The sequence below is a fragment of the Bos indicus x Bos taurus genome, chromosome 13, assembly GCF_003369695.1.
Source record: "Bos indicus x Bos taurus breed Angus x Brahman F1 hybrid chromosome 13, Bos_hybrid_MaternalHap_v2.0, whole genome shotgun sequence".
NCBI lineage: Eukaryota > Metazoa > Chordata > Mammalia > Artiodactyla > Bovidae > Bos > Bos indicus x Bos taurus.
Genome location: NC_040088.1, coordinates 71095847 through 71113289, shown reverse-complemented (window position 1 = coordinate 71113289; position 17443 = coordinate 71095847). Strand labels below are relative to the sequence as shown.

General features: G+C 40.9%; 1 protein-coding gene across 4 annotated transcripts in view; it reads left to right on the top strand.

Moving 5' to 3' along the window:
* Positions 1–378: 378 nt before the first annotated feature.
* USP6NL (USP6 N-terminal like) overlaps positions 379–17443 on the top strand; it is a 135207-nt gene continuing 118142 nt past the window's right edge. Inside the window, exons 1-2 of one of the 4 annotated variants that reach the window (XM_027560198.1) lie at positions 379–622; positions 16167–16253. In XM_027560198.1, coding sequence (XP_027415999.1) covers positions 16250–16253 — 4 coding nt within the window. In that variant the 5' untranslated portion in view covers positions 379–622; positions 16167–16249. Of the gene's footprint in view, positions 623–799; positions 900–1138; positions 1324–16166; positions 16254–17443 lie in introns of those variants that run through there. The other 3 variants (XM_027560201.1, XM_027560199.1, XM_027560202.1) reach the window with 3 other exon arrangements.

The window sequence follows — 17443 nt, the reverse complement described above, 5'->3', positions numbered from 1 at the left end:
CCATGGCTCTCGGCCACTGCTCTGCTGACCTCACCCCTGGTGTCAGCCATTCCTCGACCTGCCAGTGGACACCAGCTGAAGCCTGTCGTTTTCGTGCAATTACTCGAAGCCCCGCTCCAGGTCCTAGCTCTGCAGTCCCGCCTGGACCCTCTCTCTCTCTCTCTCCTCCCTCGGGGTCCCGGGGGCCGCTCCTGGCTACGCTTCCTGGGAAGCGGCGCCAGCACCCTGCAGCCCTGGCAGCGCGCCCCCGCGGCCGGCGGGAATACGCGGGAGCAGCGCGCACGTGCCGCCGGGAAGGGGCCGCCCGGGCCGCGCCAAGATGGCGGCGGCCGCGGCCGCAGCGGCGACGGTTGGCGGCGGCCCGTGAGGCGGGCGGGGCCGGCGGCTCGGAGGCGGGGTCCCGGGTGAGCTGCTCTGGGAGGCGGGGGGCCGTTTCCATAGCGGCGGCAGGAGGTGTCGCGCCGGGGAACTTCCTGGTTCCCGGGCTCGGCTTTGCCGGGATCCTCTCGGAAGGGAAACAATGGGGCGGAGGGCACTGCGGTAGCCGCCGCCGCTGCGCCGGGACCTGCTCGGCCCCCGGGGACCCCCCGCCCGCAGCCTCCGCCGACGGGACCGTTCGGAGGTAAGTTCATTTTCCCCTTTCCCACTGCGAGGGGCTGGCGGCGGCGGGGCTTGGCCGGCTTCCCCCGGACATGGACTCGGAGGTGGCCCTGGGGAACCGGACGCCGCCATTCGCGGCCGCAGGGGAGGTGGACGAGCGGCGCTCCCGGCCCCCGCCCTCGAGGGGGCCGGCTCCGGAAACGCGCGCGGCCGTCCGGCCCCCGCCCCCTGAAGCCCGGACGGCTGGGTGCTGCGGGTGTGATTGGCAGGTCGGCGGGCGCCGGGCGAGGGGCGCCGGGGTGCGTGCGGGCTGGATCTGGCTGGGACGGCGCGGGAGGGGGACCTGCCGACCGGTGAAGGGGGCTCGTGGAAGGGGCGGGGGTCGGCCAGATCCCGGGGTAGGGGAGACCCGCTGCCTCTCCACCCCTACCCCCCCCCCCCCCCCCGGCAAGTTTCGGTCCCCGGGAGACGTGTCTCCCTTGCAAGTTTCAGTTGCGTCCTCCAGAGTCCAAGTGGGCAGGACCGAGGCAAACTTCGTTCTTTTAAAATTATTGCCTTCCTGCCGCGGAACTTCGTTTCGACTAGGCAAGGGGAGGATGGGGCTGAATGAGGGCTTTGGAGAACCTGGAAATCTGTGCGCCTTTGCAAAGTTTGCAAAATACTTGGGAGTTCACAGCCGGGTGTTGTTGGTGCGGCAGTTGTGATGCGGGCGAACGGTTACTCGTAGGTATTTTAATTGAAATTGTGAGGGCTCTGTGGATCCACGGGTGAACATTTCTGTACACTGAAATGCCCCCCGTCCCCCGCCCTTCATTTTAATCCACAGATGCTTTTTAGTCGGTAGATTTCATCAGGAGCTAAATGAATCGCTTATGGGACTGGGAAGGAGTTTTGAATTGGAGCAATAACAAGTCATGGAAATAATGTGACATATAGAAAAAAAGTGGGGACGCGGTTTTAAGTACTTTGCTAGAAGAAAGTTATTTCAATCGTGTATTAATCCATTTATAAATAGAAGTAAGTCTTTGGGATACTTAATATTTCGTAGCGCGGAGGTCGGACAAAACTTTAGATACCACCCTGCCCAACTCCCTCATATATTGAATCTATGGGAAGTTCTGTTCAGGAAAGTCAGAGTGCTTTTTTCTTTTGTGAAGTCATCTTAATAAGAATCAGATTAGGCAGCATTAAATGGACGGTGGTTTATTTGCTTTTATTTCTCACTCTGTCAGACCCTAAAGTTAAGAAAAATGATACTGAGCTTGCCTTTTTTTTTTTAATAGTAAAGTTTGTAAACATCATCTAGTTTATTACTTAAAATGGATATTGTTCCTATGTTATGTTCTATATAGCCAATTGAAATATGTAAAAATGTAAGAGAAAAGAAGCTACACGAATAAAAGTATAAATTAAAAAACCAGTGCCTTAATTGCCAGTACAGGTATTCTGAGTTAATAGAAATTCCTTTGCTGATTATGTCTTTAAAGAATCACTCAGGTGTTACAAGGGCATCAGAGAAGCATCATTTCCCAAACATTAAAAACCTGGGCCCTAAGTCTTGCTGTTGATGCCTACTTAATGTTTTTAACTAGCAGACCTGGCTCTCTGGGGTTAGGGTTATGTTTCTGGTGAGAATAGCCCATTACCAGTTATGACATTGTTTTGATATGAAATAGCTCCTTGGGAGGACAGCTGCCATTGGTTAAACAAGCCAGTAGGTACAAGTGTTGGCTTTGGCACCATCTGTTAATTGGCTGGTCATCCTTGGGAACTGAGGCAACTTCCTGGTATGGCAGATGCAAGCTGGGTCCCAGTGCCAGGCAGAGGTTGCAGGGTCAGTTTGGTTTTTGGTCAGTTCAGTCTTTGCCCATGGTGTTCCCATCTATCTCAAGGTACTGTTACATTTTGTAGCTATTGAAGATGAGTGAAAAAGAGACCAGTAAATTTAAGCTAGTGGCAAGTTGAAACAAAATTACTTTGATTGTAAATGCTAGTAATGTTAAGGCAATTTGAAGTCCTACAAAAAACTTAAAGACACAATACCAGAACTTTTAAGAATTGCTGCTTCAGTTAGAAAGTGGCAAGTGATTACATTTTCTGGTTTATGCTTGCAATTTCACTTCAACCATTTTTGTTTTGTTTAGTGAAATAGTACTGTTACCAATAATACTCTGATCGTTTATTACCAGAAAGGTATAGTTTGTCCTTCAGTGTGATTTTTGAAAGGTGTATTGTCTTGCTAGATATGATTTATTTATATTTAGTGTCTCATTTTTTTCCTTTAGAAAGTGTCTCAATTTTTACAGTAAAAGTCAAAACCAAAGTAATACTCATTTGAAAGAAATCTGACTTCTACAACACTTCTTTATAGTATGTGGACATTAGAGCCTGAGAATTAATCACAGACACTTGAACTCTCAACTGGTCTCTGCCATTTCCAGGTTATGCGCATTTCATGAAGATAACTTAGTTTTTAAAGGTTGTTTCTTTGTAAAATTGGGGAGAATTATAAATTCACATTTGTTTATTCAACAGATATTTCTTGGGTGCCTTCTTGTACGCACAGCCTTGTGTCATGTACCTTGTTTTGAACAACTAGAGGGATCAGTCCTGTGAAGTACAGTACCTGGAACTATAAAACCAGTCACCAGGGAACCTGACTTGATTGGGAGGGGCAGGGCAAGCTGTCCTGAGGAAGTTGCTGGTAAGACCTGAAGGATGAGGAAGAGATGGCAGGTGGAAGGGTGGGACACTGAGGATGAAGGAGCGTGTAGAGAAGAGAATGCTTGTGGGTGAGAGAGTTCTCTCTGTGGCACCTGTCCCACCACTGTTGCTTGTGGGGGGAAGGTTGGCTCTTGGCCTCATGAGCTGTCATCGTCTGAACCAGGTGGCTCAGCCTTTGTAGAAAGAGAGTCCGTCCAGATGACTCCGACCTCGCTAGACTGGTGATGACTGCACACTTTGGTGTCCACTACTATACAACTCTGGCACTGATTATTTGATAATTTCTATATCTGTAAAACTGGAATTAAATGTTAAAAAAGTTCTTTGATTTCCTTAGACAGACTGTATAATATTGGTGTTTTAAAATTTGATAACATTTTCCTTAGAAAAGCTCAGACAGCCTTATTTAAAATGTCTAATCCTCACAAAATGCAAGTAGCAATTCACTGTAAGCTCTGGAGTTTCACATCTTGTTTGGTTAAGTATTTGGGGCTGTAAAAGGATTACTTAATTATCCTCTGAGAGAGGTATATGTTGCACCTGTGTCTTGATGACATTGATACTGGTGTAGAAGTTTTCATTTTATCCTGGAGTTTTCCTTCACTGAATTAACAAGGGAATTAAAAAATATTAGAGTAATGCTTTTCATGAAATAAGTGAAAGAATATCATTTTAAGCTTCTTAATATATTAATTTTGGTTGTCCTCTATGCTCAGTCGTGTCTGACTCTTTGCAACCCCATGGACTGTACCCTTCCAGGATTCTCTGTCCATGGAATTTTCCAGGCACGAATACTGGAGTGGATTGCCATTTCCTTCTTCATTGAGTGTGAACTCAGAGCAGAGTATGGAATTTTGCAGGCAAGAATACTGCAGCGGGTTGCCATTTCCTACTCCAGGGAATCTTCCCGACGCAGAGATTGAACCAGCCTGTCCTGCATTGGCAGACAGATTCTTCACCACTAGCGCCACCTTAGAAGCCCCCGCATGCCCTCTAAAAGGTGGAAAATGTGTGAGACATATAGTACATAGTTGAAATCCCAACGTACACGTAGTGCCAGAGCAGAGGGAGAAGAGTAAGACATTCAGTATTTGAAGTAACAGATCAGTATTTGAAGAGATACTTCACATAGATGTATTCTAAATTTTAGAATATTTCAAAATGAAGCTAAAGACTGAAGAATATCCATAAAATAACCCTCTTCCCCCAAATCTAAATATATCACAGTAATCTAAAGAAAACAAAGACAGAGAATATCTTAAAAGTGAAACCATTTACCTCAGACTGGGACTTGAACCCATGTACCGTGACTCGAACCCAGCCAAAACCCAGTTTGGGACTCAAACTCATGTGGCTGGGACTCGAACCCAGCCAAAACCCTGCTTGGAACTTGAACCCACGAGGCTGGGACTTGAACCCAGCCAAAATCTTGTTTGGGACTTGAACCCAGCCAAAACCCAGTTTGTGACTCTTAACCCAGCCAAAACCCTGCTTAGAACTTGAACCCACGTGGCTGGGGCTCAAACCCATCCAAACACCATGGTACCTGATTTAAGGACCTAGTGAAGCTCAGATTCTTGATGTCCCATCGCATAAAGAATTCAGTGAGAGAAAAAGTGATAGGTAAGAAGTGGATTTATTCAGATTCAGAGAGAAGCACACTCCACAGAGTGTGGGCCATCACAGAAGGAGAGTGTGCCCTTAGTGATTTTACACAGATCAGTAATGGCAGATTAATATTTTATTGTGGAATTAACGCAGCGTTTGTAAGCCAGTTAGTTCTCTGGGTTTTTTTTTTTCCTCCTTGTTTCTTTTTGTTTGTTTTCCTTTTGAATCTTTTAATGCTTGTTACCATATCTGTAGTTAGAAAAGAAAAGGTGAAATACGGCTTTGAAAACTGAGTGACAATGGAAATAAATGTGGAAAGTAAAATTTATAAAGGTTAGGTATGTGAGTGGGGGATAGATATTTCTGTGTATTTTGCTGATGCCTGTTATAAAAAATGAACTGGCAGATAATAACAATTGATATGAATGTTTAAAAATTAAGAGGAATGTATTTGTCTCACCTGTTCCATGTTCCTTTTTTCTGGATTTGTTTTGGATTGATTTAAAAAAAAATAATTATTCCATTTCCTCCTTTTTTTAATTACCTTGGGATTATATATTCTTTTACTCTTCCTTAGTATTTGCCTAAGAAATTCTAATCTTTTCTCTACTTATCAAAGTGTAATATTGAGACTTTCACCCTTTTTCCACATAATGTAAGTCAATTTTAAAACATGGAAGTCAATTTCCTTCCTTTTTTTTGTATTTCATTGTTATGTTTTAAAATGTATGTATGTTTTATACCCCCAAAGACCTATTTCTATTGTTTTGTACCATTATTATCCAATCAGGCTTACTGCCCTTTTCTTCTTTCTTATGTTACTGACTTTCTGTCTGGAAAAATTTTCCATCTGCCTGCAGAATACCCTTTAGTGTTTTCTTTAGAGTGGATTTAGATTTACTGACAAAATCTAAAACGTTTAGTTTGAGAATGTTTTTATTTCACGTACATTCTTGAAAGATACATTTTGCTAGGTATAGAATTCTAGATTGGCAATACGCACATACATATATTTGTATATTCTTTGGAGAAGAGATTATTCTATAATATTTGTCTTTGTTGCTATTGAGAAGGCAGCTGCTGTTTATCACTTCTTTGTTGATAATTTCTTTCTTCCTCAGGCTATTTTCAGGCTTCCCTTGTGGCTCAGCTGGTAAAGAATCTGCCCGCAATGCGGGAGACCTGGGTTCCATCCCTGGGTTGGGAAGATCCCCTGTAGAAGGGAAGGGCTCCCCACTCCAGTATTCTGGCCTGGAGAATTCCATGGACTGTATAGTCCATGGCGTCACAAAGAGTTGGACATGACTGAATGACTTTCACTTCACTTTCACAGGCTGTTTTTAAGATTTTCTTTTTGTCTTTCAGATTTGATTTCAAATGATCTCTCTCTCCTCTCCTCCCTTTTCTTTTCATAGCTGTTTATGCTGTGACCTGGTGTCTTTCATCTGTCTTGGATAGTTTTCAGCTGTCATCTCTTCTAATGTTGCCTCTCCCCATTTCTCCTGCTTAATCTTTCTGAGACTTGAGTTACCCAGCGTTAGGTCTCGGTAACTCCACTGTGTTTCACCTGCCTTCTGGGTTTTAATTTTTTTTTCTAGTGGTTCAGTTTACCTCTGGCCTTTCAGTTTAGTCTTCATCTCTAATTTGTTCTTCAATGTATTCATTTTCTGGATTCTTAATATTCGTTGCTGTATTTTTCATTCTAGAATTTCAGTTTGGTTCTTTTAAAAATCTGCTATGCCACTTCTATAGTTTATAATTCCCTGTCAAAATGTGCAAGCTCTTCACATGTCTCTGAACAGAGTAAGCAAGTAACTCTGTCCCAGAGTCCTGCAGAAGTTTTCCTGTGGTCTCTTATTCTTTGAGGAGTGTCAGCTCCGTGTATGCATGCTCATTGTGTACTGTTCACTGTATTTGACAGATTATTTCTAGAAGTAAATGTAGATTTAGATGAGGATTTTTCTGTTGCTTTTGCCAGGCACTTAGGATCACCTTGATTCAAACTGAGATTTATTTTAGTGTCTGTGCAAAGACTGGTTTGGTTTACTTTTTGTGTTATCCTTTCTTCTGGGATTCAGCTTTTTGAGGTCTTATTACAGACGGGGGTGTGGCTCCCTTAGTGGCTCTTGTACTCTGATTTGCTGTTTTCTGAGTCCTCAAGGCTGCTTAAGTATAAATTAGCCCCTCAGGCACCTTTTTTGATTGGGTAAACGTTTCCAGGAGGAAAGAAGCTCCAGGCTTCTTTGTATTACAATTATTTCTCCATTCTGCTTTTAACAGATATCTGCATTATTTCCAATTTTGGACTGTTAAAATAAAGCATTCTTATATATGTATTTTGTTGAACATATGGACTCCTTTCTTTTGGAAATATCCCTAGAAATAGAATTGTTGAGTAAATATTTAACTCTTGTAGTTATTATCAGTTTTTCAAAGTGGTTGTACCAGTTTTTAACCCTTTGATATTTTTAATAATTAAAAAATATACTTTACGTGTATGTATTTAAGTCTAGGTTTCTGTCTCTAAGAATGTTGTGTATTATGTGGCCTAGCTTTGTTGGAAATGCAGGCCCCTTGTCTTTTATGTAACTCTCATGAGTTTGTGTTTTACTCTCCCAGCTGATACTTAGTTATTGGTAAATAGAGGCTTACTAGGATAATCTGGTTGTGAGATAGTAGACTCATTTTGAAACAGCATCTTAGAATCCGTATTCAAATGAGTACTAGGTGTAGTTACTGTTAGTAGACCGTATCAGTTGCTGAAGAGAAATTTCTCAAATTTCTTTTTAGAAGTTGCTTTTTAAAATATTGAACCCTATTTGTCATCAATTTATATCACATTTTATTGTTGGTTTGAATTCTAAGCTCCTTCACCAGACTTGCTTGGGAATATTTTTCTTTTACAAACCCTTTTTCCTCCAGAGTTGATGATCTCTCATCACTGAGGATTGCCAAAGGAATATCATCTGGATTCCCCCTTAAAATTTAGGATTACCTTTGATTACTTCACTGTTAGTCTTTTTGACTTCCTTCCAAGTGTCCTTTGAATCTGCCCTTCTGTCCCCCTTTTCAAACATAACCAGCATTTCAGACCAGTTTGTTTTAGTTCATACTTGGTTTATTGCAATAATTTATTAATTGATTCTAGTTATAATGGTGAGGGATTAGAATATTCCTCAGTTACCCATTGAATTGAAATTGATTTTTAGGTCACAAACCTTTTAGTGCTCGAAAGAGAACTTAAAAATTGTTTCAACTCCTTTATTTTATAACAAGACCAAAAATGGACCCATGGTAATCCATGTGCCAGATATATGAGATATTTAGTTTATGAAAGCATTTTTTTTCCCCATGCGTAATCCCTTGACTCCCATCTTTTTTAGGACTTTTGTCCTGACTGCGTTCTGTTAGTTGGGACCAGGTTTGTGTCTATTGCTGTATCTTGAGCCCTTTGAAAAGTTTTACATGTTGTAGAGCTGAATTAGTATCTATTGAATGGATGGATACATACTTGTGTTTAGAATCCAGCTCGATGTAAATCCTTAATGTAGGGCCTGGAATCCTGCCTACTTTTCTTTATAGTTCTCATGGTATCTGCTATAGGGCTTACTATTACAGTTGTCTGGAATTTTTAACTGACTTTTAAATTTTATTTGTATTTATTTTTGGCTGTACCGGCTCTTCTTTGCTGTGCATAGGCTTTCTCTAGTTGTAGTGAGCAGGGGTTACTCTCTTTGTTGCTGTGTGTGGGGCTTCTCTTGTTGCAGAGCATGGGCTCTGGAGCCTGTAGACTCAGTAGCTGTGGTGCAGGGGCTTAATTGCGCCGCAGCACATGGAATCTTCCTGGACCAAGGATTGAATCCTTGTATTGGTAGCTCAGTTCAGTCACTCAGTTGTGTACGACTCTTTGCGACCCCATGGACTGCAGCTCGCCAGGCTTCCCTGGCTATCACTAACTCCCGGAGCTTATTCAAACTCATGTCCAGCGAGTTGGTGATGCCATCCAACCGTCTCATCCTCTGTCGTCCCCTTTTCCTCCCACCTTCAATCTTTCCCAGCTCAATGTGTGCTGTGTGCTTAGTCGCTCAGTTGTGTTTGACTCTTGCGACCCCATAGAGTGTAACCTGCCAGGTTCCTTTGTCCATGGGATTCTCTAGGCGAGAATACTGGAGAGGTGGGCTGCCATTTCCTTCTCCAGAAGATCTTCCTGACCCAGGAATCGAACCCAGGTCTTCCTCATTGCAGGCAGACTCTTTACTGACTAAGGTCTTTTCCAGTGAGTCAGTTCTTCACATCAGGTGGCCAGAGTATTGGAGTTTCAGCTTCAGCATCAGTCCTTCCAATGAATATTCAGGACTGATTTCCTTTAGGATGGACTGGTTGGATCTCCTTGCAGTCCAAGGGACTCTCAAGAGTCTTCTTCAACACCACAGTTCAAAAGCATCAATTCTTCAGCACTCAGCTTTTCTTTATAGTCCAACTCTCACATCCATACATGACTACTGAAAAAACCGTGTATTGGTAGGCAGATTCTTAATCATTGGACCACCAGGGAAGTCCTTAACTGACTTTTAAAATGAAGCCAGACCCCTGATAATCAGAGATATGGTAGCCTTTATTTTAGCTTTTATCTGTAGACCTCAGGCATTATGTATAGTTCTGATAGGATATATTAAGTGCGTTAGGCAAATATAAGGTAGTTTGGAAATACCCACCTCTCTGTAACTGAGATAGGAAAGGAAACCTTGGGAAGGACATTTGTCTTTCCTAAATACCTAGAAGTTGCCCAGTGTAAAGCTACTACTAGAATTTGATAAGTCCTTCTGGAAACCTAACTTAAATTCTACCTGCAGAAGGGGAAATCAGATCTCATTCTTATCTGCTGTTTCATTAACATACACGTGTAAACAAACCTAGGAAATTGGATGATTTCTCATTTTGCCCATCTCCTTCTCTGATCTTATTAGTCGGAAGTACTTCGTTAATTTAGTGAATGGGCTAAATAAACCTCCTTTTACTCTAGCTGTAGTAGAAGATTGGCTTTACTTCTTTTGAGCAGGGAAAACACAGAAAGCCTTGAAAATTTAGAATTGTGTTTTGGGGGGGTAAATTGCAGAGAGAATGAATATTCTTTATAGAGAGCTCAAGAATTGTGAAAGTACAGTGGTGAGACCATCCATGTCAATGAATGACTTTAATAGTCATCATTCATTGGACTGCAGCCCTCCAGGCTCCTCTGCCCATGGAATTTTCCAGGCAAGATTACTGGAGTGGGTTGCCATTTCCTTCACCAGGGGATCTTCCTGACCCAGGGATCAAACCTGCGACTGTTAGTCTCCTGCATTGGCAGACAGTTGCTTTACTGCTGGCGCCACCTGGGAAGCCCACTTTAGTATTAACTGAAGTTATTTGTTTATCTGGCATGAGAAGATATTACCCTGGAATGCCCTGACATATTTATTTCAACCATGAACTGTGCACCTGAGTTAAGGAGAGGCTCTAGAATTGCTGGGATGTGAGTTCCATGCGAAAGGGGTCTTTGGTTTGTGGCTGTGTCTGTGGAGCCTGGAACACTCCCTGGCTTGTAATAGCTGCTCAGGAAATATTTATTGAATGAATAGTAAATTTGTATATTATCTGTTTTATTGTATATTATTCTATTTTAAATTTAAAAATTGAACATTAATCATTTTAAGTTTTGGTTTATAAGCCTTTGGGGTATTACATTTAAGTTCTCTGAGACATCATTTCTGATATTTCTTATTGGTTGTGAGAAGGTTGCACAAAGGACATTGGAGAGCATTCATTCACTTGTCGTTAAAATCTTTTTGAGGTGTTTTTAAGTGGATACAGCAAACTCCATTCCATGTAAATTAACAGCTATTCATTTATGCAGTCCCTCATTATTGCACATTTAAGTTAAAAATTTTTTTTTTGCTGTTACCAATAATGCTTCAAATAAGAAAATTTTCTTAAGCTTTTTCTTGGGATGACAGTTCAGTACATAGTAATTTAGCAAAACAGGGTTTAGGAATTTCTACTAAAAAATGAACTTGGGTTATACAGCTGTGAGATCAGAATCTCCAGTGATCAGATAGCTAAGCAATGCAGCTCATTGGGAAGGCCAGCTTCTTCCGCATCTGGATAAAGGATGAATATCCGTCTCTTCACGTCAGTTCTGTCTTGCATTTTATAGTGAACCTGGCTATCACTTGTATTTGTCTCTTTCTCTTAAAGACCAGGAGAAGGCAATGGCGCCCCACTCCAGTACTCTTGCCTGGAGAATCCCATGGACAGAGGAGCCTGGTGGGCTGCAGTCCATGGGGTCGCTAAGAGTTGGACACAACTGAGCGACTTCCCTTTCACTTTTCACTTTCATGCATTGGAGAAGGAAATGGCAACCCACTCCAGTGTTCTTGCCTGGAGAATCCCAGGGACGGGGGAGCCTGATGGGCTGCCATCTATGGGGTCAGATAGATTTGGCCACAACAGAAGTGACTTAGCAGCAGCAGCAGCTTAAAGAATGAGTCACTACGACTCTTTCTGCCTCTTAATTATGGCTTAAAGATTATAAATACATTTACCTCTTTTTTGCATGTGGCTACATAAATTTCTTTTATAATCATTTCTGAATTTTCCTGGAAAAGTTTTGCCTTTCATATTAAAATATAAAACATTCTGTTCATAGAAAGGACTATATGTAATAAGTGTGTTATATAAGTCTAATAGAATGATATGTATATGTCCTTTCTCTCAGCTTAAGTGGTACAGTGTTAGCCCTGCCCTCTTATATCTCCCTATAGCTCCTCTTGTCTTACTTCTGTCCCCAGAAAACCATTAGCCTCAACTCTGCTTTTTTCTTTTGCTTTTCTTTATAGTTACATATGTTCATGTATTGTTAATTTTATTTTTGAACTTTATGTAAATAGTATCACTTCGTATGTATGTATACATATATGTATTTGTGTATATATGCAGGTGTTTGTAAACTTAGTAAAATTTTTTAGTTAAACTAAAACCCACAAATATAATTTGCATATATAGTATCTTTGCCTTTTGTATTAGTCATCTTTTGCTGTAATAATGCTATGTAACAAGTCACTGTGAAACTTCAGTGATGTGCAGTGACAGACATTTATTTCTAGCTCATAGGTTTGGCAGTCTCTGCTGGGTGTGGCTGGATTTAGTTATGTGCTAGGTGTCTCCTCATTTTGGGACCAGCAGAGATTGGGGTGCAGTGTAGGAGTGCAGGAGAACACAGCTCAGTGCTGGTAAAGCCTTCGGTTAGAACTGGTGCAGTTCTGCTCACATTCCTATCTGTCGCGTCCCCAGGCCCTCAAATCCACGAGGTGGGGAGTATCCGAGGACAAGTGATAGAAGGCAAATGAACAACAGATGGTGTCTGCTTCATCTTCCTCCTAAAAGCCGTATAAGAGACTTGGAATAGTTCCATTCCTGTTATGCTACCTTCCTCCTAGATTACATGCTGTTTTTGTTCAGTACTTTAGGTTTGTTTGTTTTTATAACTCATCATTTCGAAATTATACCGCTAATATTTGGGTTTACCCATTTTTACAGTTCTCTTTTCTCACCATTCTTTCCTGTATTTCAGACCCCTTTTTGGCATCGTCTTCCATCTTTATGAACTATAGTTTTGGAAGCATCCTTAATGATGATCTGCTTACAGTATATTCCCTGTTTATGTCTGAATTTTCTTTATTTTGCCCCTTTTCTTGAAAAAATAGTTTAGCTGAGTTGGTAGTAATTACAGCTTAAAACTTATTTTCTCCTGGAACTGTGGAGATACTGTTCTAGTGTCTTCTGGCTTCCGTGGTTGCAGTTGATCAGTCAGAGTCTGGTTGTTCCTTTGTAAGTGATCTGCTTTTGTTTCTGGTTGGTTTTAAGAACTCTTTGTCATCGATGATTTGCAGTTTCACTGTGGTATCTCTGGGTGTCTGTTTCTTTCTTTTCTTTTTCTTTTTTTTAAAAATTTATACCTCTTGGAATTTGCTGAGCTTGAATCTGTACATTCACATTAATGTGCAACCGTCACCATTCATCTCCAGAACTTCTTTAATCTTCCCAAAATGAAACTTCATCCATCAAATACTAACTCATTTTCTGCCCCTTCAACCCCTGGCAGCCGTCATTCTACTTTCTGTCTCTGTGGATTTGACTTCTCTAGGTCCCTCATCTAAGTGGAGTTATAGAGTACTTGTCCTGTTCTCCATGGCTGCTGCTCAGTCATGTTTGATGCTTTGAGACCCCATAGACTGTAGCCTGCCAGGCTTCTCTGTCCATGGAATTTTCCTGGCAGGAATACTGGAGTGGGTTGCCATTTCCTACCCAGGAAATCTTCCCAACCTAGGGATCAAACCTTTGTCTCTCGTGTCTCCTGCATTGGGAGGCGTAGTCTTTACCAGCGTGCCACCTGGGAAACCGCTTTTCCTACTATGACTTGCTTATTTCACTTTGCACAATATCTTCAAGATTAAATCTGATTTTTTAAAAAATATACTTTGTGATGAGACTAAAAATGAAGATCACATCAGTTTTTAGTGGATATTGGGATTTTTTGAGTATTCTCTTTTTAAGAAGACTTATTGTACAATGAAATAAGTTAATATTAATTTGATCTCTGGGAAGAATACTGTTAGAGACAGTAGTCTGTGATCCTGTATGTTGTGATTTATAATTCTGTTAAATTTAAGTTTTAGGTGACCAAGAATGACGGGAATTATTTTTAGGTCATGTTTGGTGCCTGCAATAAAGAAAAGGGTATGGTGGAATTTCTTTCCTTTAGCTAGAACCTGAGTTCCCTGAATATGGCTTTGTCACAAAAGTTGGAGGAGACACTTGAAAGTACCCCTGGCTCAAGTTCCTGTAAAATGCGTTGAAAGGCCAGCTTATGCAGAAGTACCCCGATAATGCCTTTTATGTGAAACTGTGGATTTGAGACAGAGTACTCTTTCCCTCTTAGATGGTGTGAAAAACAACATGTAAGATTCTTCTTTCTCCTTTGTTTGTCCAGGCGATAGCATTTACAGGAGGAAATCTGAAAATGTTATCTTTTGAGCTACTAAACTGCCTCATTGCTGAAAAGAATTGGTAGCCCACCTACTTGTGCATGAAGGGTTTGCATTTCAAAGCTGTGATTGGCATAAAGAGTCTTGAACACGTGACTTCAATTATAAGTAATTTAAAAATATGTTTTCTAAGAACTACTCCATGACATTAATTCCAGCTCATGCATTGTTGCATATTTGTCAAGTACATTTATCAACTCAGATGGTAAGGTTATAAATTCAGTGTTTATAAGTCTTATTGTCCTGTTTCTTTTGAGGTTACTATTTTTGGTGCTGAGAAAACTAATATCTGAGGAACTGCAGTCCTTAAATAAGTATTTATTTGGCAGTTCATAACTATGGGTAGGAAGGGTGCACGGCTTAGTACAAAGTGCTTTGATGTTGCCATTTAGGAATTTTAAATTTAAGATAAGAAACTTCGATATAAATATGAACAGAGAGAGCAGTCCCCACAGGTGTGAGTGAGCTACATGTGAGCTCCCGGGGCCTCTGAGTGTGTGGTCTACTCTGTGTCACAGGGTGGCGGCCCCAGCCACCCTGTGACACCAGGAAGCCTGGCCCACCACCTAGTCTCCTGGGTGGGCTGGGTGAAGCGCCAGGAAGACAGTGTTTTCATGGTCAGACCCTATTGTCATGTGGATTATTTTAGATTTTTTCATACAGCTTCTCATTTTGGGGAGAATAATCGGGTTACCTGGAAATGGAAATCATTTCATAATACCCAGTGCGAGGCCATGTGGGGAGGGGGCCAGGTGATCATGCAGCGCCCCCTGCAGTGACAGGCTGCGGCTAGTGAGAGCACGTGGACCCTGCTGGCGTCGGAACTGGGCGTCCTTCTGCAAGTTCACACTGCTTTCATATACTGCATGGCGTGAGTAAAGACGAGTTAGAGATGGGGCAAGCGTTATTTCTTCAAAGAATGTTTCTTGAACTGGAATCTGTTTCAGAAGCAGAAACAGATTACTATTGTGCTGTTTTCTTAATTGACTTAGAAAGGTATCACCCTTCCTTGTGATCCTGAGAGGTAGCTAATCAGTTTATGAGGGCAGCTCCCTGAGCACAAGTGTAAATTTGGTATCGAATCTGATATTATCTGGTTTGTGGAATTTCATCCATTAGGTTCAGGGAGATACTTGTGCACCCGTGGTAGTGTTTAAATGTTTCTTTGTGCCTCATTTTCTTTAATATATTATCAAAAAGGAAAGTGAAGTTGCTCCGTTGTGTCTGACCCTTTGCGACACCATGGACTGTAGCATACAAGGCTCCTCCATCCATGGGATTTTCCAGGCAAGGATACTGGAATGGGTTGCCATTTCCTTCTCCAGAGGATCTTCCCCACCCAGGGATCGAACCCGGGTCTCCCTCATTGCAGGCAGATGCTTTACCATCTGAGCCACCAGGGAAGCCATATTATCAAGGGAGGAAGATTTATGATTATATGCTAACAAAGGGTTAACTTTGTATTTAAAAGTAATACAGGGTGATGCATTAAGTTTTACTCAACTGAAAAGAACCAAATACAGAATTTTGTATGTAGGGTTTATAAAAGTACACTTTAAAAATATATACAGAAAATTCCTGGAAAGGAGACATGCCACAAATGACTGGGTAGATGTAGTGGCATTGTACTATTGAAATAATTTTTTCTTTCTACTTAGCTGTTTCCAATTTTTTAAAACAATGAAGCCCTATTACTTTATAATGAAGAAAAGGCCCATTATTAGAGAAAGTATAGCAGTAACTTTGGTAACTTTTATTTGATGGTGTGTATAAATCATTTATGTGCAGTCAAAATACATTCAGCAGGTGTAATGTGTTTAATTTACCCAAAATGGGGTGCTTTCTTCCTCTGACTTATTTATGTGGTGATGGAGGGAACTGAAAACAGATTAATAAGTTTCTGTGGCAACAACTTTATACATATTATTTGCTTTTGGGGTAACTTCTTACAGAAAAAGGAAAATATGAACAGAATCATGATGTTCCAAAGATTGGTAATTTTTTTACATTTAGATGATGTCAGGGTCTTTGTTTTTTTTTTTTTTGAAAATAGTAAATTTTTGTAAGTAAATTATTTTTATTTTCTTTTAGAAAATTTTAAATATTGACCTTTAGAAAATATGATTTCTTTCTCTGTTTTCTTCCCAGGACATGTATTCCTCTGAGAAACACTGGACAGCAGATTTGGGTGTAGCGCCGGATCGGGACCACATACAGAGACATCTCCAGTCATGGGTAAGTGTCCTAGGCAAATTGGAGTTACGTCACTTCATCAGTGATTGAATATTGCGGTGTGGCCCAATAACGTGCCTTTGTCTCTGTTTAAAAGAAGGTGGTCCTGTGTGGTGGTTGATTTATTCTAAGAAGTTAGATGTGAGGATCTCTTTGTCATTAGCTTCTTGGCTGGCTTAGTTTACCATCTAAACTTTTCTATTGACTATTCATTGGAAAGTGACTCTTTAGAAAAATGAAGAGGGAAGATGGCAATCGACCATAATTAGCAGAGATTTTATTATGTGACATTTAATCATTGGGTAACATGGGTTAATGTTATTTAATCAAAGCTATATCAGTGTCTTTGGATCAAGGAACCAAGTCTATCTTATAGACTTATCTTTTGAAATAGATTTTATCTTCTCAGTTGTAAGGGGATAGTATATATAATATTTCCTGTCATTCCTTTCTACTTCTGTTCATGAACAGGAGAACTAGACTTTACTATTTTAATTGTTTACTTCTAGAGAGTGAGGAAAGAATTAAGATTTTATCTTGATTGGGATCCTATGACTGTTGTGTACTTTTAGAGTACAGCCTTTTTGGTAAGGGAAACTGGGATGAAGTTAATATTTTCTTATTAGAATATAATAGCACAGAGTTTAAAATTTTTCACGTACTGATTATATTAACCTCGATAGGAATACAGTAGCTTTTCTCATCAATTTGAATAATCAGGCAAAAGTTGATAAGTGAAAGTGAAGCTGTTGTTATTGTGAGATCTTTGAGTAGTTTCTACTAAAAGTAATACTGCAAGCTGTGGTCTTGGGTTTTGGAGACTTTTCAGTGGGTTACTTTTTTGGTTGTGTGCTTTGAATAAATAAGGATAGTTGCCAGATGAGTTCAAATACAGATTAAGAAAGAAGCAGCTTTTGTTATTTCAGCTCCATTCATGTGAAATTTGGTGAGAATGTTTCTCTCTTGTAGAGTGCCAACTCTAGTAAAGATGGTAGTATAAGCTCATGAACACTAAGAGCATTTTAACTTAAGAAATGCTTACTTTTTTTGAAATTTAAATTTTGTTCTACTTTGTAATCTTAGTGGTCTAGTAGTGTCACTTACAGATGGCAAGTTCTTTGAGGACAAATGCCCAGGTGTCTTTCATTTTTGAGTCTTGGAGTCTGACACGGCTGTCCCGCAAAACTCAGAGC